Source organism: Trichosurus vulpecula, chromosome 4 (genome assembly GCF_011100635.1).
Source record: "Trichosurus vulpecula isolate mTriVul1 chromosome 4, mTriVul1.pri, whole genome shotgun sequence".
In the NCBI taxonomy this organism is placed as follows: Eukaryota; Metazoa; Chordata; class Mammalia; order Diprotodontia; family Phalangeridae; genus Trichosurus; species Trichosurus vulpecula.
The window spans coordinates 35,723,570-35,749,075 of record NC_050576.1 but is presented as its reverse complement, the minus strand read 5'-3'; the positions used below and the strand labels follow the sequence as shown (position 1 = coordinate 35,749,075).

The 25,506-nt window shown below is 51.5% G+C and overlaps 1 protein-coding gene across 1 annotated transcript in view; it reads left to right on the top strand.

Moving 5' to 3' along the window:
- Window positions 1–19,416, top strand: part of CFAP57 (cilia and flagella associated protein 57) — a 58,904-nt gene extending 39,488 nt beyond the window's left edge. Inside the window, exons 13-23 of the mRNA XM_036757353.1 lie at window positions 1,102–1,257; window positions 4,820–4,913; window positions 8,375–8,565; window positions 9,026–9,199; window positions 10,320–10,478; window positions 10,931–11,074; window positions 16,586–16,702; window positions 17,141–17,275; window positions 17,355–17,498; window positions 18,092–18,224; window positions 19,068–19,416. Coding sequence (XP_036613248.1) covers window positions 1,102–1,257; window positions 4,820–4,913; window positions 8,375–8,565; window positions 9,026–9,199; window positions 10,320–10,478; window positions 10,931–11,074; window positions 16,586–16,702; window positions 17,141–17,275; window positions 17,355–17,498; window positions 18,092–18,224; window positions 19,068–19,273 — 1,653 coding nt within the window. The 3' untranslated portion in view covers window positions 19,274–19,416. The remainder of the gene's footprint in view (window positions 1–1,101; window positions 1,258–4,819; window positions 4,914–8,374; window positions 8,566–9,025; window positions 9,200–10,319; window positions 10,479–10,930; window positions 11,075–16,585; window positions 16,703–17,140; window positions 17,276–17,354; window positions 17,499–18,091; window positions 18,225–19,067) is intronic.
- The last annotated feature ends 6,090 nt before the right edge of the window (window positions 19,417–25,506 follow it).

Genomic DNA, 25,506 nt, shown 5'->3' with positions numbered 1-25,506 from the left:
CTCCGAGGGGGACACAGAGTAGCAGTGGTTGCTAGATGGCTCTCGCCAAGATGGCGGGACCCTTGGACCCTCTGCCCAGGAATGGATGTGGATGTTGGCAAGATAATTCCTTACCTTTTTCCAAGACACTTGGAAAGGAAAGCTGGAAAGAGCCTCCCTGAAGTTTTGCAGTGGAAAGAAAATAGAAGAATGTGTTTTGCTTAGCTAGATACATTTGTTTCAAGTGTTTGGCTTGGGTTACTTTTTTCTCTCAGGGTGGGAGGAAGGGAAAATAAATGCTTGTTAAATGAAAAAAATATATTTTTAATAATAAATGAAAAAATAATTTTAAAAAAACCCAGTTCCTTTGATGCCAAGGAACCAGCCTCTCTTTTCAGAAGAACACCTATGAAAGTAGTTGTCAAAGGAAGGCACTGAATGTCATTTGTGCTGTGGCCCCAACTTTAGGCCAATTTTCCCATCCTTTATGAGGCATAAGGCTGTGTTCTGTGGGAACACCTTCTAGGGCTGGGGCTGAGATAAAGCAGCCAAACAGTCCCTGTCAGTGAACTTGAACATTGCTTCAGAACATAGGAAACATGGGAGGGGGAATCTTTGAAAAGTTACCATCTGGAAGAGGTTGCATCTTTCCCCTTTTCTGTTCGATTCCATGCCCAGTCACAAAGTGCCTACACACAGAGTGTGAGGTTCTGTGCTTGGGGGGTTCAGGGATCATTCCCCTCCAGCCTCAGGGCCTCACTTCCCCAACCAATCAAAAATACCAGCCGAGCACCTGCCCCTTGCCAGGCCCTGGGCCAGACCCTGAGAGGGACCCAGAAAGAGCAGTCCCAGGTAGAGCTTATTGTCAGTCTGGTGCAGGGGAGAAGGAGGGAGGATACCAGCTCATGAGAAGATAGCAGAGGAGGGAAATAAATCCTCAGGGGACAGAAGAAGGGATCTAGGAGTGGGTGACGTGAGGCACAGATAGACTTGCCCAGGTTGGCTCAGGCACTCGCTGCTCCTGATGCTGGGGGCAGGGCTTGCTGACACAGGATAGGTCCCTCCCCTCAGGGCTCCTGCCCGGGGCAGACTGTCCTGACACTGCCCTCTCTCCCTCTGCAGGCCCAGATCATGCTGGAGCTGAAGACGCGAGTGGAAGAGCTGAAGATGGAGAATGAGTACCAGCTACGACTGAAAGACATGAACTACACCGAGAAGATCAAGGAGCTGACTGACAAGTTCGTCCAGGAGATGGAGTCTCTGAAAACCAAGAACCAGGTGAGTCATGGCAGCCCCCATCCATCCATCCAGGGTGGGGGTGCAGGGACGCACCCTTCCTGGGCAGGGTCGGGGGAGGAGCGTGAGTGTCACTGTCCCCAAACCACTCAGCCCTAGAGCAGAGGAGCAGGGAGTGGAGGAGCAGCTTAAATCTGCAGCATTGGAGAACACGAAGGCGTGTAAAACAAACTCTGGAACAGGTGATAATGATAGACAGGGCATCATTAATAGCTTACTGTGTACTGGGTTAAGCTGGGATAAGCACTGAAGATACAAAAACGAGAAAACAAGATGGTCCCTCCTCTCAAGGAGCTTACCACTCATAAAGAGAGGTAGAAAGTGGGGAAAGGGGATGTGGGAACACCTCTTTGGAATGTTCACATCTGGTACTCATGGCAGCAATTTTTTTAAATAAGCATTTACATTGTGCCTGCTATGTGTCAGGCATACTGCTAAGTACTTTACACACATCGTCTCACTTGGTCCCCACAACCACCCTGAGAGGGAAGGCCACAAAAAGAAACACACAGAATAGAATCTGGGAAGCAGACACAGACCAGGCAGTCTTCATATCTGTAAGCCATAATGAAAAGCAAACCACCCAATCCAGAGCTGTGAAAACCACAAAGTGAAAAATCTCGCCTCCCTCACAAACCACCTGCTGGGGGTCTGAGAAGCAAAGACTTTGGAGGAATAAAACTGGATCCTCACTGCAAAGCCATTAAGTGGTGGATTCTGAGGAGACCCATCAGTACTGGCTCACCAGCAGAGCATTTCCCAGCCTCCTCCCTGGTGCAAACCTGATGGAAGGCATCCCATATTTATTACCAGAGCCCACGTCATAGTTCCGGGGTGCAGAGGAATGCTTATGGTCACCCATGGGGGAGTGGGGACCCTGGTTTCAATTCCAAGACAGAGGGGTTCACTAGCACTTGCAGCTGCAGGGAGCTGCAGGGGAGTAGGGACCCTGGGCACAGTTCCGGGATGGAAAAGAGTGTTTGTGGTCACTCCTAGACCGGAGAACAGGCCAGGAGAGTAGTAAACACACCAAGCTTTAGATAATACTGCCTTGGAAGAACAAAAAACTTACAGACCCCCAGAACTAGCTGTGAAAGCAGCTCCACAAAAAAACCTGAAGCTTGGGACAGTGCCCCCTCCACCCTAGGAGCAGAGTCCAAACATAAAGTTAAAAGTCAAGATATAGGTGGAAAAATGAGCAAACAACAAAAAAGAACCTGACCATGGAAAATTACTATGGTGACAGGGAAGATCAAAGCAAACAAAATTTAAAAAATGAAAAAATAGAAAATATGAACTATTGGAAAAACAACTGACCTGGAAAATAGATCAAGGAGAGATAATTTAAGAATTATTGTACTATCTAAAAACCATGATTAAAAAAAGAGCCTAGACATCATCATTTAAGAAATTACCATGGCACACTGCCATAATATTCTAGAACGAAAGGGTAAAACAAATTTAAAGAATCCACTGATTGCCTCCTGAAAGAGATCCCAAAATAAAAACTCCCATGAGTGTTATAGCCAAATTCCAGAGCTCCCAGGTCAAAGGGAAAATATTGCAAGTTGCCAGAAAGAAATAATTCAAATATCATGGAGGCTCAGTAAGGATAACACAGAATTGAGTGACTTCTACATTAAAAGATAGGAGGGCTTGGAATATGATATCCTGGAAGGCAAAGGAGCTAGGATTACAACCAAGAATCATCTACCCAACAAAACTGAGTGTAATCTATTGGGGGGGGATGAATATTCAGTGAAGTAGAGGACTGACTAGAAAGACCAGAGCTGAATAGAAAACTTGACTTTCAGGGGCAGCTAGGTGGCGCAGTGAGTAGAGCACTGGCCCTGGAGTCAGGAGGACCTGAGTTCAAATCCGACCTCAGACACTTGACACTTGTACTAGCTGTGTAACCTTGGGCAAGTCACTTAACCCCAATTGCCCTGCCAAAAAGCAAAAAAAAAAAAAAAATTGACTTTCAAATACAAGATGCAAGAGAAGAATAGAAAGGTAAACTTCAAAGAGTAGTCATAAAGGATTCAATAAAGCTATACTGTTTACATTCCTATATGGGAAGATGATACTTGTGACTTCTAAGAATTTTATCATTAATAGGGCAGTTAGAAGGAGTATATATAGACAGAGGGCACATGTGTGAGTTGAATATGGTGGAATGCTATCTAAAAATATAAAATTAAGGGGCAAGAAAGAGAAATGCACTGGGAGAAGTGGGAAGGGAAAGGTAGAATGGGGTAAATTGTCTCACATAAAAGAGGTAAGAAAAAGCTTTTATGGTGGAGGGGAAGATGAAGGTGCACTTGAACCTTATTCTCATGAGAATTGGCTCAAAGAGGGAATAACATACACACTCCATTAAGCATAGAAATCTATCTCTTTGTTGTTGTTCATTCATATTTGACTCTTCATGACCCATCTGGGGTTTTCTTGGCAAAGATACTAGAGTGGTTTGCTATTTCGCTCACCAGCTCATTTTACAGATGAGGAAACAACTAAAACAAACAGGATTAAGCGCCTTGCCCTGGGTCATGCAACTAGTGAGTGTCTGAGGCCAGATTTGAACTCAAGAAGATGAGTCTTCCTGACTCCAGGCCTGGCTCTATATCCACTGAGCCACCTAGCTGCCCAGAATCCATCTTACTCTACAAGAAAATAGGAGGAAAAGGGGATAGGGGTGGTGGGAGATTGGGGTGAGGTGGTAGTCAGAAGCAAAACACTTTTGAGGATGGACAGGGTGAAAGGAGAGAGAGAGAATAGGGTAAATGGGAAAAAATAGGATGAAAGGAAATACAACCATAACTGTGAAAAAAATTATAGCAAGTTTCTGTGATAAAGGCCTCACTTCTCAAATATATGGAGAATTGAGTCAAATTTATGAAAATACAAGTCATTCCCCAATTGATAAATGGTAAAAGGTTGAACAGGCAGTTTTCAGAAGAAGAAATCAAAGCTATCTATAGTCATATGAAAAAAATGTTCTAAATCACTATTGATTAGAGAAATGCAAATTAAAACAATTCCAAGGTACCACCTCACACCTATCAGATTGGCTAATATGACAGAAAAGGAAAATGATAAATGTTGGAGAGGCTGTGGGAAAATTGAGACACTAATGCACTGTTGGTGGAGTTGTGAACCCATTCAACAATTCTGTAAAACAATTTAGATCTATGCCCAAAGGTCTATAAAACCATGTATACCCTTTGATCCAGCTACTGCTAGGTCTGTGTCCTAGAGAGATAAAAAAAAACAAAACAAAAAAGGAAAGGAACCTATATGTACAAAAATGTTTATAGCAGCTCTTTTAATGTTGGCGAAGAATTGAAAATTGAGAACATGTTCATCAATTGGGGAATGGCTGACCGCGCCAGGGAAGTCTGGATGGTCTTTTAAGAGACATTGCCCCAAGGTCCCTCCCAGCTCTGGCACTCAGGGCTTCTAGGAAGATCCATCCTCCCAGGATCTCTTAGGGAGAAATATGTCAAAACAGGAAAGAGCATCAGAACCTTTGTTTGGGTTTCAGGTTCTGAGAACAGAGAAGGAAAAGCAGGAGATGTCGCACAACAACTATGTAGAAGACCTCTTGGAGAAGCAGAGCCGAGAGCTACAGGACATTGGTGAGCGGGGCGGCCTCTGGATAGTGACACTGAGGGAGCTGGCCAGCGGGAAGTGGGGGGTGGGGGGGCACCGAGGGAGCCAGCCAGAGGGGGGCTCTGAGGTGGGGGGAGGGGCCACGCCACCCTGTCTAGGCAGATACCTGGAGTGCTGGGAGTGGATTGAGATGCTGGGTTTGACCAGGGTTGTGTGGGTTGGGGCCCTGGCTAATGCAAAGGAGCCACAGGTCAGAGGACCTGTGAGGGAGATGCACTGTGTGTACCTTGGCAAGTCATTTAACCTGACCGCCTCATTTTCCTCAACTGTAAAATGGATGTAATAGTACCTGCCTCCCAGAGATGTGCTGATCAAAAGAGAGAATATTTATAAAGCGCTTATCACAGCACCCAGCAAACAGTAGGTGCTTAATAAATGCTTGTCGCCTCCCTCCCTCCCTCCCTCTGAGGTCTGGCTTCTGACGCAATCATTCAACTGAAATTGCAAAGTCACAGTGATGTTTTCATTGCCAAACCTTTTCTCCATTTTTCTTCTTCTTGGCCTCCCTGCAGCTTCGATTCTTCTGGCCTCTTCCTGGATACTGTCCCCTCTCTGGGCTTTCCTGACCTTGCTCCCTCCTGCTGCTCCTTCTCAGTCTCTAGCTGAATCTCCAGGTTACCCCTCCCCACCCTGGGCCACAGGTGTCCCCCAGGGCTCTGTCCTGGACACCCTTTTCTTCTCTTCTCCCTCCATACTTTCTCTCATGGTTACCTCACTAGCTCCTGTAGTTTCACCCATGATCTCAATGTAGATGACACTCAGATTCCTTTGTCCAGCCCCAACCTCTCTCCTGACCTCCAGCCTCCTATCTCCAACCGTCCAGGAGACATCTAAAACTCAACTTGTACAAGAGGGATCTCGTTTTTCTTCCCCACCAAACCTTCCCCCTCTTCCTAACTTCCCTGTTATATCAAAGGCACCCCCATCTTCCCAGTCACCCAGATCAAAATCTCAACTCCCCTCTGTCTCACAGCTCCCCCCCATATCCCCGCCTATCAGTTTCACTCTGCAATATCTCTCCAATATACCCCCTTCTCTCCTCTGACACTGGCCCCCCCAACCCTGGTGCAGGCCCCCATCACCTCATTCCTGGAACTTTACACTAGTGGCTGGGGGCTTCTACCTGCCTCAAGTCTCTCCCCCTCCACTCGAGCCTCTACTCTGCTGCCAATGATCTTCCCGAAGTTCAGGTCTGACCCTGTCTGTCTCTCTGTCTCTGTCTCTCTCTCCTCCCTCTCTTTCTGTCTCTCTCACTGTATCTCTCTGACTCTCACTCGTTGTCTCTCTGTCTCTCTCTGTCTGTCACTGTCTCCGTCTATCTCTTTTTCTCTATCTCTCTCACAGTCTCTATCTCTCTCTATCTCTCTGCCTCTCAGTGTCTCTGTCTTTCTCTGTCTCTTTTTCTCTATCTCACTGCCTGTCTGCCTGTCTGTCTGTCTGTCTCTTTCTCTCTCTCTCTCTCTCTCTCTCTCTCTCTCTCTCTCTCTCTCACACACACACACACACACACACACACACACACACACACACACACAGCATTCAGTCGCCTCCAGGGGCTAACAGCTTACAAGTGGAAGTGAACATGGAGGACAGATGCTAAAACTTCCCAAGCCGCAGAGACCCCGAGTCCAAAGGGAGTCTATAAGCACAGTTTCCTCACCTCCCTCTTGAAGAGGGAGGAAAGGAAGGGGGAGAGGGCATCAGTGTGCATCTCCCTCCCTGGCTCACTCTACAGAGGCACATATCAGTCCCTTCCCCCCAGCCCAGGCATCCCTAAATCCTCCATGCTGGCTCAGCCCCCAGCAGCCCTCCCCAGGGCTTTCTCTCTGCTGTCTGTTCCCCCCGGGATCCCAGTCACCTCTTCAGCTTATAAAGGCTTCCTGCTTCTTTCCACAAACCCCTTCAAGCTCAGGGTCAGGGTCAGGATTAGACCTTGGGAAGGTGGTTATATGCCCTTTCCCCCAAATCTTCCTGCCCACGGGGGTCATGGCCAAAGATGGGCGGCACATTTATTTGTCATAGGTTTTGGACTTGGAAAGGCAGCATGCGTAGCGAATGTAGAGCTGGTTCTGGCATCAGGTTGAGGCTGGATGAGGGATCCTGGGCAGGTGCCTTCACCTCTCAGGACCCCAGAGGACTCTCTCAACTGAGCCAGTTCCCCCTTGAGGAACTCCAAGGGGGAGGTAAGGAAACTGTGCTTAGAGTCAGAGAACCTGACCTCTGATTCTCGCTCTTCTCCTGACTACTGGCTTGACCCCGTGGGGGCAGATGGCTTCAACTCTGGTCATCTTAGCTGATCTGCAAGGGCCCTTCCAGCATCTCTGGCGAGAGCCCCATCGCCGTCACTGTGATGCCTTCCTTTCAGGATCTCGTTCCAGTCACGCTGGGGCTTGTTATGGCTACATCATCACCCCCATTATACTGGCAGCTCCTTGAGAGCAGGGCCTGCCTTTTGCCTCTCTATGTATCCCCAGAGCTCAGCACGGTAGAGTAAGCGCTTAATAAATGCTCGTCAACTGCATGCTCCCACAATCCCCCTATTTCTTTCAGAAGGTCTGAAACTTTGGGCCTTTCTGAGCCTGAGTCTGAGGTTATAACAGCCTGACTGCTGGCTCAAGATATGATATTCTTTGGTGATGCTTTCTAGATTCCTATTAGCCTTCATGACAGCAGAAGCAGTGGGACTCATCTGCTCTGATGGGGACTTTGAGATGCCAAGTCCTCCCAGGTGCTGGCCAGACGGTTCTTGCTCGACTCCCTCCTGGGAGATGCTTGGACCAGTCTAAGCAGGGAGGTCTCTGAGCTCCCAGGAGGCCTGTCCATCCTCACTATCTCATCCTGTTCTCCCTCCCCTCTGCACCTTTGATGCGTGGTGTCCAGGTCACTGACTCAGATACAGCAGCAGAGATTCGTATTTTCAGAGGCTGCTGGGGTCTGGCAGAGCCTTCTTCCCCCTCCCTCCCCCTACCTGAGGGTGCACTTCTTCCCCTCCTGCAGGATCCCCCAACCCTAGAATTCTGAGTTCTCCCTGCCTTCATCTTTCCAGGCCCTGTCCCCTCCCAGATTTCTAGCTGCAGATAGCTGGTCAGCCCTTGGCTTCCTCCCAGCCCTTTGTCTGTGTCTCTCCTTTACACTTCTTTCTGTGTTCTGCTGTGTCCCTCAGTCATTTGTGTGTGTGTCTTCTCCTTGTGGAGGGCAAGGTCTGTCTCTTGTTTCTGCATGGAGCACGGTGCTATGCACACAGCAGGTGCCAAATCAGTGCATGTTGAGCTGATGTGGCCAGCAGGGGTCCAGCGTCCCCCCACCTTGTCCTTGGGTTCCCCCAGAGCCCATTCTTTGGGAGGAAGCCAGTTAGGGGGCATCCACTGGCAGCAAGCCCCAGGCCTCCAGGGCAACTGCTCTCAGAGCCTGCCACCCTTCTTTCCAGAGTGCTGTAACAATCAGAAACTGCTGCTGGAATATGAGAAGTACCAGGAGCTACAGCTCAAGTCCCAGCGGATGCAAGAGGAGTATGAGAAACAGCTCCGGGACAACGAGGAGACCAAGAGCCAGGCCCTGGAGGAGCTGACGGAGTACTACGAGGCCAAGCTCCATGAGAAAGCGACGCTGCTAGAAGAGGTGCCCGAGGGCCCTGGAGCAGGGCCAGGTCCCCGGCCTCAGGCAGCCCCACTGAGGGCAGGGAGGGGGAAACCTGAGGGAAGAGGCAGGAGCAGTCCAGGCCCCAGCCCAGAACCTGAGGAGGCATCCACAGCAGGAGCCAGGAAATCCTCAGGTCCCCATTTCTCCTTCAGATGGAGTCCAGTAGCCTTTAGACCAGGTCTCTATTAGCCTTAAGAACTCATGTGACCCTTAGGCAATTCCTCAGGCACACAGAGCAAAGGGCCTGACCTCCTGTCCCATACCCTCTGTACTATCATGCATGCAAAACCCAAGTTGCACACACACGGGCCCTGAGCCCATCCCCGCACATCCAGGGAGTAAGACGAGGCTGGAGCCCCTGCCCACAGGCCCTTAGCCAGTCCCTTGGACACACCCGGGTGCTGACCCTTTCTGTCCTCCCCCGTGATCCCTGAGCCAGGCTCAAGATGATGCGAGGCAGCAACTACGAGAGTTTGAAGAGACAAAGAAGCAGATCGAGGAAGACGAAGACCGCGAAATCCAGGACATCAAAACCAAATATGAAAAAAAGCTGCGGGATGAAAAGGAGGCCAACCTGCGGCTCAAAGGAGAGACCGGCATCATGCGGAAGAAGGTGAGGCCCCCATTCTGTGCTGGGGCGGGGAGGGGCGAGGGGACTAGGGGGCCTGAGAGGGGCCGGGGGGATGAGAGGGGCCTGGGGGGGATGAGAGGGGCCAGGGGGATGAGAGGGGCGGGGGGGGGGGGTGTCAGGAGGGGATGAGAGGGGCCAGGCGGGGGAGTGAGAGGGACCAGGGAGGGTCGGGGGGATGACAGGGGCCGGGGCAGGGCAGGGGGGTTGAGAGAAGACTGGGGGCGCTGAGGGAGTCCGAGAACAGCCTCTGGCCCCGGGTGGAGGAAGTGTCTGAGAGCACGGCCCACCTGCCTTGCTCCCCTTTCCCTGTCTTTTTGTCCCTGGGGATGACCCTGGGCAAGGCTCTCCATCCAGTCCTTCAGTAAACATTGATTCATGACCAAGGCTGTGCTGTGTAAGCACCGAGCAGACGAAGGCAAACAAAGATGTTCCTCAGCTCGAGGTGACCCCACGGCACACACGCAGCCTTCTCCTCTGCTCCAGGTCACCTGTGCCCCTTCGGCCTGGATTTCCAGGCCCCTTACTTTGCCCATCACCTGCAGCTTGTCCCTCCTGAAAGGGGGAGCCCAGAGCAGGGAACTAGCCTCCAGAGGTGGTCTGGCCAGGGCTTCAGCCATGGCTCATTCCCGGTCCTCCTGCCCTCACCTTTCCAAGTTTTCCTGGAAGATGGCTTGTGAGACTTTGCCAACAATCTACATATGCCACGTGCCCAGCACTGACCTGACCCATCAGTGCTGCAAGGATCCAGGAGTCCATCCATGGGATGGAGGTCACGGTCCCTCTAGGCCTCCATCCATGGTCCTTGGTTACTGCTCCAGCCAGCTCAGCAATGAGCCCCCCAAGCTTGGCCAGGCTGGTCCTGGGGCAGCAGGCCCCTAGCTTGCCATCACCAGGCCTGATGGGAGAGAATGAGGCTCCTCTGAGGACTTGGTCCTTCCTTGTTCTCACCAACACCCTCACACTCCTGGCATTTACCCACCACCTACCAAAGTTCTGCCATGATGGGCATGATGCTCCAGGGCCATCCCTCTGCACAGGGCACTAGGGAGGGCTGGAGGCCAAGGGGCTCAGGTCACCAACTGTCAGCTGTGGGGGGTCTCAGTTCAGCAGCCTGCAGAAGGAGATAGAGGAGCGGAGCTCGGACATTGAGTCCCTGAAGGGGGAGCAGGTGAAACTCCAAGGGGTCATCAAGGCACTGGAGAAAGATATCCAAGGCCTGAAGCGGGAGATCCAGGAAAGAGATGAGACAATTCAGGACAAGGTGACAGAGGGGCTGCCCCCCACTCTGCACCTAGCCCCAGGGACACACGTGGGCAAAGGGGGTGGGAGACTGACTCTGGAACCCCTGTGGAGTGGCCTCTGCAAGGGACCAGTCATTATGCCCATGGCTTATTACCCCAGGCAGAGGGGCTCCCCTCAGTGTCCATACCACCTGCCCTGCACAGAGGGGCTTCCCCTTAGCATCCACACCACCTGTCCTGCAGAGGGGCTCCCCTCAGCATCCACACCACCTGCTCTGCCGAGGGGCCCCCCTCAGCATCCACACCACCTGCCCTGCAGAGTGGCTTCCTCTCACCATCCCATAAACCCCCACAGTTTCATGGGCTCCTGCCAGCCCAAGTTGGGGAAGGGGAAGGGAGACTGTATTCTCTCCCTGCTGCTATCTCCCCAAGTTCTTAAGTGAGTCCTTGTGACCCCCGTGTCTCTCCTTAGGAAAGGAGAATCTATGACCTGAAAAAGAAGAACCAGGAGCTGGAGAAGTTCAAGTTTGTGCTGGACTATAAAATTAAGGAGCTGAAGAAGCAGATTGAGCCTCGGGAGAATGAAATCAAGGCCATGAAGGAGCAAATCCAAGAGGTCAGCAGCCCCTGCCCCCTTCTCCATCCCCGCCCCCAGCACTGGGTCTGCCCCCTCCCTCCACTAGGGCCAGGGAGAGTCCTCGGCCCCCGGGGACAGGGGGCTCTGACCCCATCCCTGCACCCAGGGCAGCAGCCCCTAGCCACTGGGGAGAACAGGGTGGGGACACTGAATTCTGTGATTCAGTCTGGAGGGTCCAGAGGGTTTCCTTCAGGCACAGCAGCAGCTCTCAGCACTTTAAGGGTTCCACAGGGTCTCGGCTTCCTCGGGCAGAGGCTCAGAGAAGGGGTTTGTCCAAGATTCCCAGTCAGGGCATCCCAGAACCTTTGTAGGAAGGGGCTTTAGGGGTCATCAAGTCCTAAGCAGTGAATAGGGAAGCCATCTAACTGACTAGGTATGACACATGCCTTCCTCCTCTCCACACAGAAGTGGAGACAAGCCCCAAGGGCCACCAGCCTGCTTTGTGGAGCTCTCTGGGTGAAGTCATGGCCAAGTGACAGTTTTAAAATCTCCCCTATGACACACAAGCATTCCCTCCTCTGACATTCACTGCCTGAGTGACCTTGGACAAGTCCCTCACTCCCTGGGCCAGACTCTGGCTTCTGAGGTCCCTCTAGCCCCAGACCTGAAATCCAAAGAAGCCGTGTTGCCTCTGGGTGAAGGCCTTCCAGGAGGGACACCTGCCATTTCCAAGGCAGCCCCTTCCTCATGGAGATACTTTTCATGACACAGAGCCAAAATCTGACCCTCTCTGCAAACTTCCCAGCCCCTGGTTGTACCTCCTGAGGCCAGGCAGAAGAAGCTGGTCCCCCTTCTCCATTACAGGCCTTCAGGGGGCCTTCTCTTCTCCAGAGTGGTAGGAAGCTTCTCACTGCCCATTCTGCCCCCTCTGCATACTCTCTAGTGTGTCCTTCCCAAGTGGCAGTGCCCCAAACTGAAGGTAAACTCCAGAGGCCCCAGGACTCTTTCAAAACTCCCTCACATTCCCCCTTTTGGCTGCTAACTCTGGCTGAGCTCAGTCCACTCAGACCCCTAGATCTTTCTCACCTGCCATCCAACCCAACTTCCCCCATCCTATGCTTGGGGAGTCGATGTTTTATTCCCAAGCCTTTTTTATTCCTATGAGACTTTAGATTTATCACTATGAATTTATAAATTTATCGCTCCCTTGAGCCTGTCGGGATCCTTTGGGAGCCTTCCTGACTCCGGCATCTGATGCATCAGCCAGCCCGCCCTGTCTGGTGCTATCTGCCGATGTTATGAGCCGGAGCAGAGCCATCGGTCTCTGTCCGTGCCCCAGGCATCCACAGAAGTGTGAAGCAGCCCAGGGCCGAACCCAAATCTAAGGTGACTGCTCGAATGCTCTGGAGCCCACCGTGGCAGGGCTTCCCCTCTGCTGCAGACCCCACTCTGGAGGGGCCGATCCCAGCGGACACCCGGCCTGGGGGCGCTGCCCAGAGTCCTGCAGCCACTGCCCTCTGCTGGCCGCGAGGCATCACTGCCATTCTTGGCTGACCATCCCAGTCCTGGAAGGGGGCAGTTTGGAAGGGGGCAGTTTAGAACGAGAGAGCCAGAGGGGAGCCGGGGACCATGAGTCCAGCCCATGCACAAAGAGACTCCCGCTAGGACCCCCCGACCCATGCATCAAGCTCTGCTTGTGGACTGCCAAGGGAGGCAGCCCTCTCCCCCCACTCTGGGGTAGCTCTTGGGGTTGAGAAGTGTTCTTGATACTCAGCCTCAGTCATTCTCTTTGCAACTTTCCGCGCTGGTCCTGGCTCTGCCCTCTGGGGCCAAACAGAACAAGCCCAACATATTTATGTTAATAGCGTTCATACGGCTTTCTCGGGTTTGCAGAGCACCTTACAAATATTACTGCGTTTGATCCTCAAAACAACTATTATCAGCCTTACTTTACAGATGAGGAAACTGAGGCAAACAGAATTCAGGTCACATAGGTAATAAGCGTCTAAAACCAGACTTGAACGCAGGTCTTCCTGACTCCAAATCCACTTAGATTCCAGAGGAGATCTGACCAGGGCAAAACACAGAGGGACTGTCGCCTCCCTTCCTAGCCCTGGAGTCTGTGCCCTTCCCAGTGCAGCGCGAGATCCCGTCCCCACTGACTCATCTGGAGTGTGACATCTACTAACTCCCCCTACCCCCAGACCTCCTTAAACCCCTGCTGGCTCCCTGTGCTTTACCCCTCTTGTACTGGGGAGGTTGATTTTTTTTGTATCCAAATCGAAGACAACATTTATTCCTATCAAATTTTGTCTTCTTAGATCCAGCCTGACTCTGTCATCCCTTGATTATTTCCAATTTATCCTGGTTATCGTTTGTTCATACAAAGTTATTTATTTGTATGTTTTTCTACCCCACGGACTGTGAACTCCTCAAGGAGACTGGATTTTTGTCTTTCTTTGTATCCACAACACTTGGCACAGTGCCTGGCACGTGGTAGACCCTTAAGAAATGCCAGGTGACTGACTGGCTCTCTCTCCCTGCTTAGTCTCAAATGCAGATGTGATGAGCATACCACCTATCCTTAACGAGAGCCATTGATAAAAATGTTCAAGCAGCCCGGATCTCCGGAACCCTCCACTCCCGAACTCCAGGCACTGTCCCTGGACCCATCAGAACGACGCATGGAGCGCTACCATCCCACCCCAGTGCGCTGTCGTCTACTCCGAATCTCTCTACCTTCTCCACAAAAATGCTATGAGACGCTCTACCAGAAGCTTTGTTACAACCTGAGTGAACTCTATCCCCCGCATTGTCCTCATCTGCTAGTCTGGCAGTCCTGTGAAAAAGGGTGATGAGGCCAGCCTGGCACGACCCGCTCCTGGTGAAGCCCGGCAGGCTCTTTGTATCATCACTTCCCTTTCTGGCTGTTCAGCCAACCATCTCTTTAATGCACTGTTCTAGAATTGTCTGAGGAATCAAAGTCAAGCTCGCTGGCCCGGAGCCCTGATATGGAATGGAGAGCCCTGGACCTGGGGTCCAGAAGACCCGAGCTCACATCCTGCCTTGGGCACTTACTGGCACATCACCACCTGTCTCAGCCTCTCTGCAGAATGGGGGCGACAATCGCACCTGCCTCCGGGCTTGACGCCAAGTCAATGCCGGCTGTTATTCCTATTTTCCTTTTAAAAACCTCCGAACATGTGCCCTTCCCCAGTCTTACGATTCCTCTCCCATTTTCCATAATCCCTCCAACATCACTGACGGTCAATACATTGGCCAGTTGTTGTGTTCTCCAGTGAGTCTTTCCCCTGGGCCAGGAGTCTTACCGAGCAGGGGCTCACCTCCTCCCCCAGCCTTCTTACCTCGGGAGCCCGCTTCTTCTCGGTCACTTTGGTTCTGTTCCTTGTAGTGCCGAGGTAAGGAGAGAAGCGATGTCAGAAGGTGGCCCCACCTGTCCTGTCCTGGGGGAGGCGCCCTCCCTGCCCCGCCCGCGCTCGTCAACGCTGTTTGAAGACCTCCAGGGAGCGCCGACGCCGCGCTACGGGCAGGCTGTCGCGTTCCTGAAGCTTCCCAGACATAGAGTCTTCATGTGCCTCGCTGTCGCTGCTGCCATCGCTCCTCGTTCTGTCTGCTGGGGCCAAGAACAAATCTAACCGGTCTTCCACGAGGCAGCTCTGCCTCCCGATACTTGAAGACCGTGTAGCTACACCATCACACGAGACCATTCTCCTTTTCTAACCCTGGCTCTCTGAACTGATCCTGGTTTGGCAATGTGCCCCCCCGGGGGGGGGGGCGGGTTCTCACATGTGGGTCACCCCCTCAGCCCAAAGTAAAGAGAGCGAAACCAGAAGCGTTAATAACAGAGATAACAGCTCCAGAAGACAATTTCAGAACTTGATGAAGGTAATGAACAAAGAGCCAGCTCCAATTCCACAGAACCTGGGATGAAGCATGTTACCCACGTCTGGGCACAAGGTGCACAAAGAGACAGACCTGTTTGGATGTGGCTGCCTACTCTGGGAATCTGTTTGGCTTGACTATGCATATTTATTATAAGAGTTTTTTTTTCTGCTTTTAATTGGGGAGAGAGAGAAAAGGAAGTTCAGAAGAAAGTACAGACAGTTTTGGAAATCAGTCAACAAGCATTTACTAAGCATCTACCATGTGTCAGGTACTAGATACAAAGAACGGCAAAAACACAGTCCCTGCCCTCAAGGAGCTCACCTTCTAGGGGGAAAGACCACAAGCAAACAATTGGTAGCTATGGGATATGTACAAATTAATGGAAGTCACCTCAGAGAGAAGGTGCGTGAAGGAAGCCAGGAGGCTGAGACAAGGAAGGCGTTCCACGTATGGAGTCAGACAGTACAGAGGCCCAGAGATGGAAAATGGAGTGTTTTATTGGACGAAGAGGCAGGAGGCCGGTGTGACTGGATTGTAGAGTCCAGGAGATGTAGGGTGTAAGAAGACTGGGGAAGGTGGGAAATTAAGTCAAACATTGCATTTTCTATCTGATCTTAGAGATAACATGGAGCCACTGGAATTTATTGAGCAGGGAGTGATACAGTCAGGGGTGCAAAGCCACTTTGGCAGTTGTGGGTAGGATGGAGAAAGCAACGTGTGGAATTTATTACACATCTGGGTCTTGGCTGGTGGGCATGGTGGCACAGCTCGGCTGCCAGGGTGGGGGAAGCAGGTGAATCTCTGGATCTGGGCCACTCTGGGCTGCAGAGGGCTCCCCAGATCAGGTGTTCACACTAAGTCTGGCATCGAGGTGGCACCAGGCTGCCTGAGGGGGGCCAGAGCAGGTCAGGCCCCTGAGGAGCCCCTGTGCTGCCAGCCTGGGCAAGATAGAGAGTCTTTAAAAAACAAACATGAAATGGAGATTCACAGCTTCCTATATAATCTCTTTCTGCTTTCTACCCTGTGTATGGAAATGTTCATTGTGGAGGAGGGGAGAGAAGCAGGTCAGAATACTTTTTTAAAGAACTAATTTCTAAAAGAATCTCCCTCCTGCTTTAGATGATAACACAAAGTTCCCTTTACACGTTCTCCACTTCAGACAAACTGGCCTGCTTGCTGCCTCTCACACACATGGCAGCACCCCATCTCCAGCTTCCAAGCCTTTGTCCAGACTGTCGCAGCTACCTGGAATTCATTCCTTTTTTATCTTTTCTCGGAACCCCTGGCCTCCTGCAAAGTTTAGCTCAGGTGCCACCTCCTACAGGAAGTCTTTCCTGATACCCCGCTTGCTAGTGCCCTCCCTCCAGAAATGACTTTGTATATATTTTTCTAAATACATGTCCATTCTCCATTCCCCTTCCCTATGTAGGCTTCTTGAGGACTTTCACTTCCATTTTTGTATTTCTTATGCCTAGAACAGTCCTGGGCACACAGTAGGCCCTTGATAAATATTCGTGGAATTGCACTATTTGTAAATGGGTGGTTTCGACAGGTGCCAGGGAACGGAGGAGCGTCTGAGGGAATGGGAAAGTTGTGCTCCTTGGGTCCACACTGACATCCTGCTTTCTTTTTCTCATTTGGCAGATGGAGTCAGAGCTTGAGCGTTTCCATAAACAGAACACACAGCTGGAACTGAACATCACTGAGCTGTGGCAGAAGCTCCGAGCTACGGATCAGGAGATGCGCCGGGAGCGGCAGAAGGTAGATTGGATGCCCCTGGAGGGGGAGACCTGCCTCAGCTCACAGCTGGGCTTCTCCATAGTGTCCCTCAAATCCTCCCTGGCTGCTCTGCTTGGCCCCAGTAGAGCAGACCCCTGAGAGGGTCTTGGATGTCAGCAGAACTCTCCTAAGCAGCAGAGCCGTCCTGGGGTGGGGGGTGGGGGTGCCTCCATTTTCCTAGAGGTGTGCCAGCAGAGGCTGGATGCCTACCTGCTAGGGAAGCAGTGGAAGAGACTCTGGCCTGGGTGGGGAGACCGAGGCCCCAAACCAATAGACGGGAATTGATGCTGGATTGTAGTGACTCTGACAGGCTTTGGAGCAGGGCAGGTTCAGAGCCGGCTGGAGCCCGGGAGGGCCCCTGGCCTCTGTCCCTTGGCCTCTGCTGGCCCTGGCCAGCTGCTAAGCAGATGCTACTTTCAGGAGCGGGACATGGAGGCCCTGGTCAAGCGGTTTAAGATAGATCTTCATAACTGTGTGGGCTACATCCAGGAGCCTCGGCAGCTAAAGGAAAAGATCCGCTCTCTCTTTGACAAGTATGTCCAGCAGGCCGACATGGTAAGTAGGAGCCCCCCCACCCACCCCAGCCCTGGAAGCTCACCCTGCCCCACCTGGCCTGTGCACCTTCCTTCCACAGGTGGAGATCGTGGGCGTGGACACAGATCTGCAGCTGGAGTACATCCGGCAGAGAGAGCACCTGGAAAGGAACCTGGCCACCCTCAAGAAGAAGGTGCTGAAGGAGAATGAGTTACACCGCTCAGACAACGTGCGAATCATGCAGGTACTGGCAGTGGCCGGAGCTCTGGACAGACTGCTGCCAGCCGCAAGTCTAAGTCCCGTTATTCATGAAGACACTGGCAATCCCTTAACAGTCAGTGCCCATCTGGGGCCCCAGGGGGCCGCCTGGACACTGCAATGCAAACTGCCCAACTCCTAGAGAGAGAGAATGGCCCCGTTCGTGGTCATGGTCAGTCCTGGCCAGCTGGCTGCTCCAGTCCCATGCCCAGCTGGAGGGAGCCAGAAGAGCCCATAGGCCAACCTGTCCTGAAGCTCCACACGGTCCCCCAGGCTGAACCCCCTTCTCTTCTGCCCTCCCAATTCTGCTGGCTTCCCCCCGCCTGTCCAAGGGAAGAGTCAGAAGCTCCACAACAATCCAGGACAGAAAGACGCCCCCTCTATCCAGACCACCTGATTCCTTGGGGAGCCCTCCTGTCCTGGACAGAGCCCGGGGGGAGCCCCCCACTGGAGGAGCTGAAAAGGCCGCACTCTTCCTGTGCCATGGCTGCCGATGGTAGAGCCGTAGGTCAGTCTCGATGGGAGTGAGCGCTTCCTGCACAGGGCTCACTCCAGCTCACTCTTCCTTCTTTACTGCAGGAAAATGTGAGCTTGATCAAAGAGATTAACGAGCTTCGAAGGGAGCTGAAGATCACACGCACTCAGGTGCACGACCTCGAGTCAGCCTTGAAGCTGACCAAGAAACTTCGACACTCAGATGTATCTGAAGCAGGTGATGCCCAGACTGAGCAGGGGACCCACGGAAACCCCCCAGGCCTCCATCCAAATTATGCTTTTCGCATCTCCAGAAACAAAAGAGGAAAGACCCTGCTCATTCTAGCCCCCAGCCTTCCTTCCTGTGCCTGGCTTCTGGAAATACATGCTCGAGAGCAAACGCACACCATGCATGCTCATGTACACATGCACACGTGCGCGCGCGCACACACACGTATGCATGTACACACAAACGTGCACATACACGTGCACGTGTACACGCCCCTTATTCCTTGAATGTAATGTTCCAGAGCCTCCCCAGCTGTTACCACTGGGTCTCATATTCTGTACCCCCAGACTTATTCCTTTGTTTGATATTCTAGACCTCTTGATCTCATTCCCATTTCAGCTGTTCTAGTTGTCCAGACCACATTTCTGGGCTTGATTTCTAGACACCCTCACCTCTGCTCTTAGTCCTTTGTCTAATGTTCCAGGTCTCTGAATTTAATTGTTGTGTCTTGTGCTCTAGACCACCACCCCCTCAGTCTCATTCTTGTGTCTCATGCTCTAGACCAACCCCACCCCTCCAGTCTCATTCTTTTGTCTAATGTTCCAGTTCCCTGGCCCTTTAAGCTGTGTCTCATGTTCTAGATCCCCAGGCCCCATTTCTTTGCCTAATGTTCTAGGTCCCCAGGCCCCATTTCTCTGCCTAATGTTCTAGGTCCCCAGGCCCCATTTCTGGGTCTGAGTTATCTAGACTCCTTTTCACCAAATATGACTCAGGAGCCCCCTGGGACCCATGGACCAGACCCTGGAGTGGCTTCCAAAGCCAGGCCTCTCCCTTCTTTTTCCCTCCTCATAGCCCCCAGCCTGGAGAAGCCCACTGCTGTTGGGATTTTGAGACTGAATGAGGAAGAAGAAACCGAGCGGATCATAGAAATGCAGCGGCTAGAGATCCGGCGCCTGCGAGACCATATCCAAGAGCAGGAGCAGATTCCAGGGCTGTACCCTGTGGGGAGGCTCCCCTCCTTGGAGAATGACAGGAATCTTGAGAACATGAGCAATTGAGCCTCCTGCCCAAGCAGCACCCAAGCTGGCTGCCTGGAGGCCTGACAGGCCTGGACTCTGACACTGCTCCAGCCTTGCCCTGTTTCCTGAGCCCTGGGGGGGAAGACAAGGGGAGGAATAAAGAAAGGTGCCTGCCCTCAGCCATCCAAGTTTCGCTTATTGGGCAAGGGGCCAAAGGAAGGCAGGAGGCCTGGTAGCTTGTCACTCTCCTTTCTCTGGGATGCCCCCGGACCTTTCCCACCCTCCTTGTCCCCTGTACAGATGGGCACCATCTGCTTCCCCACTTCACTCATTTTGCTACCAGTAAATTCAGGCAAACAAGAAAAGAAGATAAATAGAAGCAGTCTCCCCAAATTTCCTCTCTTGTTCATTGAAATTGAATAATGCCAGCCCCCTCACTCACCCACCCATGAAGCTACAGCCTGCATTCAGCTCCCATCTATGATTTTTCCATGGAGTCTTGGATACATTCTGAGCCCCAGCTCTCCCTCTCATCCCTCCTGGGTCCCCCTCAGCTACTCCCCCATAAGACCCTCCATCCAAGATGCCCAGCCTATGTTGGGTCTGAGGTCTGGAGTCCTTTCAACGCCAACCCACTCTATTCAAGGTCCCCACCTTCATACTCCAGTGGAGGTGGGACTTAGCTCTGAAGTCCTCTCTCATACTCCAGGTCCCCTGCCCCCTAAATGAGGCTCTCCATCCTGGATTCCTCACCATTGTTCTTGAATGGAGCTGAGCCTGGGCCTGGGCGCCCTTCTCACAACCCTCACAAGGCTCTCCTGACTAAATCCCTCATATACATTCTTGGCTGGAGCCAGGCCTGAACCTGAGAGCCCTCACTAAGCACCCACCATCTTCCTTCCCAGGGTGAGTCAGTCCATCCCAGATCCTTCACCTGGAATGCTTTCCTACAAGACTTGGCCCAAGTTCTACCTTTAAGAGGCCTTTCTTTCTGGTCCCCTTACCCTTAGCACCTTGCCCCTGAAATTACCTCCCATTTGCCGTGTCTATATCTTAGATGTACATAGTTGCTTGCACATTGTCTTCCCCCACTAGACTGTGAGCTCCCTGAGGGCAGAGACTGGGGTTTTTTTCCCTTTTTTGTATCCCTAGTATTTAGCACAGTGCCTGCTTCATGGTAAACACTTATTGATTGGTAATTACCACCCTAGCCAACACTACCTGACTGTGCCAGCCCCTCCTGATCTCTTGTGCTGCCCACAGCCACTCTGCTAGCCAATGCAGTAAGTCTCAGCAGCAGCAGCTAGGAAGGTTTTTATGGTCGTTGTCTGCTTTGAGCCTCAGAAGACCCTTTGAGTTAGGCATGACAGGCAGCCCAGCACAGCTCCATATGAGGAAAGGTTTCCCAAGTGCTAGAGATGCCACAGGAGGGAATGAACAGTTGCGGAAATGGACCTCCCTGTCACTGGAGGTCTTTAAAGAGAAGCTGGATGGCTGTTTGCTCAAGAATCCATTTGTGACAGGCTCTGATTCTGGGCTTGGAGAGGTGATTGTGGCAAGGTCACTCCTCTAGTGATGGATGACATGGGGCCACACTGGAATTCAGGTGTCCTGATTCCTGGATCATGTGCTGCCTCTATAGCATGTTCACGAGGCAAGGACACACACACCAGTCCAGGCAGAGCCCAAATCACAGAATCTCAGATGCAAAAGGGCCCTCAAAGACATCTAGTCCAAACCACATGCAAACCCAAAGCCCCTCATCGCCTCCAACCGATGTAGTTGTCCCATGGCATAGTAGAAATTACCCTGGATTTGGTGTCAGAGGGCATGGATTTGAATCCCTGCTCTGCCGCTGACTGCCCATGTGGCCTGGGGCAATGCACTTGGATCTGTCTGGGCTTCAATTGTGAAATAGGGGCGGGGAGAGGGAGAGGTGGGCTCACTGGCTTCCCAGTCATCCAGCCTCTGCTGGAAAACCTCCAGTGAAGGGAAAACTATCTCCCTCGGCAGCCCATTCTTCTTAAGGATGGCTTTCATTGGCAGAAAGATACTTGTGCTATCCAGCTAAAATATGCCACTTCGCAACTTTCGCAAAATGATTCATTGTTTACCAGATATCAGCTATGTGTGCAGGCTAGGCTCTGGGGGTACAAAGACATGAAACAGAAGAATCCCTGCCCTCAAGGAGCTTCCATTCTCCTGGGAGAGGGGGACACAACCCGTACACCAATAAGTACAATATAGGACAAGCTGAGGCGGAGGGACCACTGCTGGGGCCATCTGGCAGGCTCTAGGAGAAGAGTGATAGAAGGGCAAGAAAGGTGTCGCTGTCCAGCAGATAAGGTGCTAGGGTTGACACAGTGTCGTCACCCAAGCGTCTAGGTCTAAGGGTCTCCCCATGCTCCTGCTGCCACTTCTCACAGGAAAAACCCTGCCTCCCTGGCCACCCTCTTCAGTGCTGAATGTTCCTCTCATGCCCTGATCCAGGAGGCAGTGGCAGATTCAGTTCTCTCAGTCACTCCCAGACAGCCCCTTTGCACTTAACAACCATAACAGCAACAAGAACGACAGCATTGATGTAGAACTTTTAAGGTTTGCAAAGCACTTTGTATTTGATCCTCAAAACAACCCTGAGAGGTAGATGCTATTATTTTTTTTAACAGATAAACTGAAGTCAACAAAGGCTAGCCTTGCCCGAGGTCACAAGACTAGGAAGTGTCTAAGGTTGGATCCAAACTTAAGTCTTCCTGACTTCAAGTTCAGGTCTAGCCACTGTGGCACCTGGCTGACTCCAGAATCCTCCCCACCCCACCCCACCCACACACTCTAACCTAGCTTTCAGATTCCTCTGACTCCCTGTGGGTTTTTCATCTTTCGTTATTTCTCTTGGTTTTTGGTTTTTCACTCTGTACTTCTGTCCATTCCTTTCTTCATTTATGCCTCCCTGTTCAACTCTACCTTATCGACTCCCTTTGAATCCCTCAGTCCCTGATCCTCTTGCCAAGCCCCAGCCCTTAGTTACTCCCATTTTCCCCTTTCTCCACTTCCAGCCACATGCTCCTGGAGAAGGACATGTGACCTTGATGACTGGATGCATGACAAATGGGTAACTGAATCTCAGCTGGTCCCTCACTGCCCAGAAGTCTTTCCTTCTCCCATGATTGACTTTTGAATTATCCTCTGCACAATGGCTGCTCCAGACTTCCTCCTCTCTCCTCTAGCCCCCCATCCCTGTCATCAGAGAACCTCAACTCCTCCACTGAGAAAATTAAGGCCATTCATCACAAGTTCCTTCTCCTCACCAGGGCCCTCCAACTGGGCTGCCCTAGATCCCATTCCCTTCTGTCTCCTCCTCTACCATTCTCTCTCATCTTCAAACTCTCTTCCTCTCCTGACTCCTTCCCTGATGCCTATGAACATGCCCAGATGTCCCCCATTCTTCAAAAACAAAAACCTTCACTTGATCCTACTTTCTCCCTCAAGGTATTATCCTGTATCTTATCATAGGATGAATAAACGAATGAATGGGGGGGGGTGGAATCAGAGCTCTAAGATTCAAAGAAAGAAGCCTGCTTTCAGGGAGCCCACAATCTACCAGGGGAAGACAACACATGGAAGAGGGTTTCGGTGCAAGGCAGATGGAAAGATCCAGGAAGGTCTTAGAACACAGTGATAAACAAGATGGTAAGGCTTGATTGACTATCTAATTTGACTGGAGTGTGGAGGGGAGACACATCTTCAAATAAGGTAAGACATGTAAAGGGCTTTACAAACTCTATAGTGGCACATAAATATTAGCTATATAATATCAGCATAGAGGTCGGTATGTGGTGCAATGGATAGTGCCGGACCTGGAGTCAGGAAGGCCTGAGTTCAAACCCCATCTCAGACATTAGTTGTGTGACTCTGGGAAAGTCTTCAACTATGCCTGCCTCAGTTTCCTCATCTGTAAAATTGGGATAATAATGACAACTACCTCCCAGGGTTGTTGTAGTGCTCTGCCAACCTTAAAGCACCATATTGATGCTAGCTAGCTTAATTATTAGAATATTTTCTTCAGTGTCATTTCAATTCACAAAATCATATTGGTTTCTGAGGTTGAGCCATGTTGACAGTGCCAAGGACTTTTGTGATTAGAACTTTCTTTTCTGGCTCTAGGTAGCTAAGAAGGTGGGGACTACAGAGGCAGGGGCAAAATCCAAGTCTCCAAGGGAGTTGCTCCAGTGAACAGTGGCAGGTGTTTACACAAACAAATACTTGAAGTTGGAAGGGAATGTGGAGGCCATGGAATCCAACCTCCCTCATTTTTACAAAGGAGGAAACTTTAGTCAGAGAGGTTGTGGCTTGCCCAAGGTCATGCTGGTAGTCAATGGCAAAGTTTTCCTTTTTACAGCCACACTCCTAGGAAGCTTTGTCTAATACACCCTGGCTTCCATTTCCTTACTTCGTTTCTCACATTCCTCCAATTGGGCTTCCAACTCTACCACTGAACAGAAGTGTTCAGGGTCACCCAACTGCACCAGTCAATGGCATTTCTCAGTCTCCATTCAGTTTGACCTCTCCAGCTTTTTATATTGTTGTCTGCCCTCCTCTCGTCTACTCTTCCCTTGGCTTCCATGACACTCCTGGTTCTCCTTCCACCTATCAGGTCAGTCTGTCTGTCTCTACCTAGATCATCCTCTCTTCTCTCTATACTCTCGCACTTGGTGATGTCTCCAGCACCTGTAGTTTCAATGATCTCTATACCGATGACTCCCAGAGCTAGCTCTCTTCCCCGTTGAGCTCCAGGCTCACTCTTTCTACTGGACATCTATGTTATGATTAGAATATAAGCTAACTGAGGCCAGGGAATGTGTTTTTGCCTTTCTTTGTATCCCTAGTGTTAAGCACAGTGCCTGGCACATAGTAGGTGCCTAAGAAGTACTTACTGACTGACTGATATCGTCATCTGTATTTCCCATACGAATTTCAAACTTACCGTGGCCAAATCAGAACTTGTTATATTCCCTGCCCTCAAACCCTTTCATCTGCTCAGCATTGCCATTTCTGTCCAGATCACCATCATCCTTCCAATCACCCAGGCTCACGACCTCCTACTCATTCTTGGCTCCTCATTCTTTCACCCCACATTTCTAAATGACTACCATGGCTTGTCAACTCTACCTCCACATTCCTCCAGCCACCCCCTTCTATTCACTCACATAGCCACAACCCTCAACTCCTGTCATCTTCACAACCTGGCTCTAACCCACCTCTCCAGCCTTGTGACCCTGGAGTCTCCCTCACACACTTGTCGGTTCAGCTCATTTGGCCTTGCTGGTTCCACGTACACAACACTTCATCTGCCAACACTGTGCCTTGGCCCAGGCTATCCCTCCTCAAATCTGCTTCTTGGAATGCCTGGCTTCCTTGAATCCTGCTTTGTCTAGGGTGCTCCCACCTAAATCATCAGTTAAGGACTTGTCTGCATGCAAGGCGCATCCCAGAGTAAACTCCATGAGGGTAAGGACTGTTTGTGGCTTAATAAATGATCAATGAATGGAAATGAATTGGACTGAAACCAGGCAGAGATAGGCTTATCAGGGCTTGACAGAATTCTCCCTTCTTCCTTCAGGATCTGTCAGGCAGGGCAGGCAGGACCAAACTATCCCAGTGGGCTGGGCTCCCCATGAGACCTAGATGCCCCCCAACTATCAGCTTTAAACAGCCTGAAGGGATGGGGCCCAGAGAAGAATCAGGGCCCCACTGGGAGCAATGGGGGATCTGGGGCTCAGGGATCATGCTGGAACTTAGGAGGTCCAGATACCAGGCACTAAGGCCTGAGAGGAATGGCAGAGCGGACAGTGTGAGGGCCTGGAGCTTGGGGTGGGGCGTGGAGGTTGAGGGCAGTTAGAGCTCCTGGGGCTATATTGGGAGTCCCTTCTGGGTCAGGAGTGGTTTAGCCTGGGGCAGTGGGGTTTGAGGGGCAGTTAGACAGCCAAGAGTGTATCAGGAGGGCTCTACAGGGTCAGTGGATGTGGGGATTGGGTAGAGGGTATGAGACGAAGGCAGTTAGGGAGCTGTATTCAGAGGGCTCATTGGCCTTGGGGGCCTCAGGGAAATTGTAGGGGAACCAGAGAAGCAGGTGGACATAAAGCATTCCTCCTCCCCTTCCTCCTCCTCCTCCTCCTCCTCCCCTCCTCCCAGGGCAGGTTGGCCCTGAATTGGACAGATACCGTTTCCAGTAAGGCCCTAGCCCTGCCCAGATGGGGAATGTCCCCGCCCAGGTC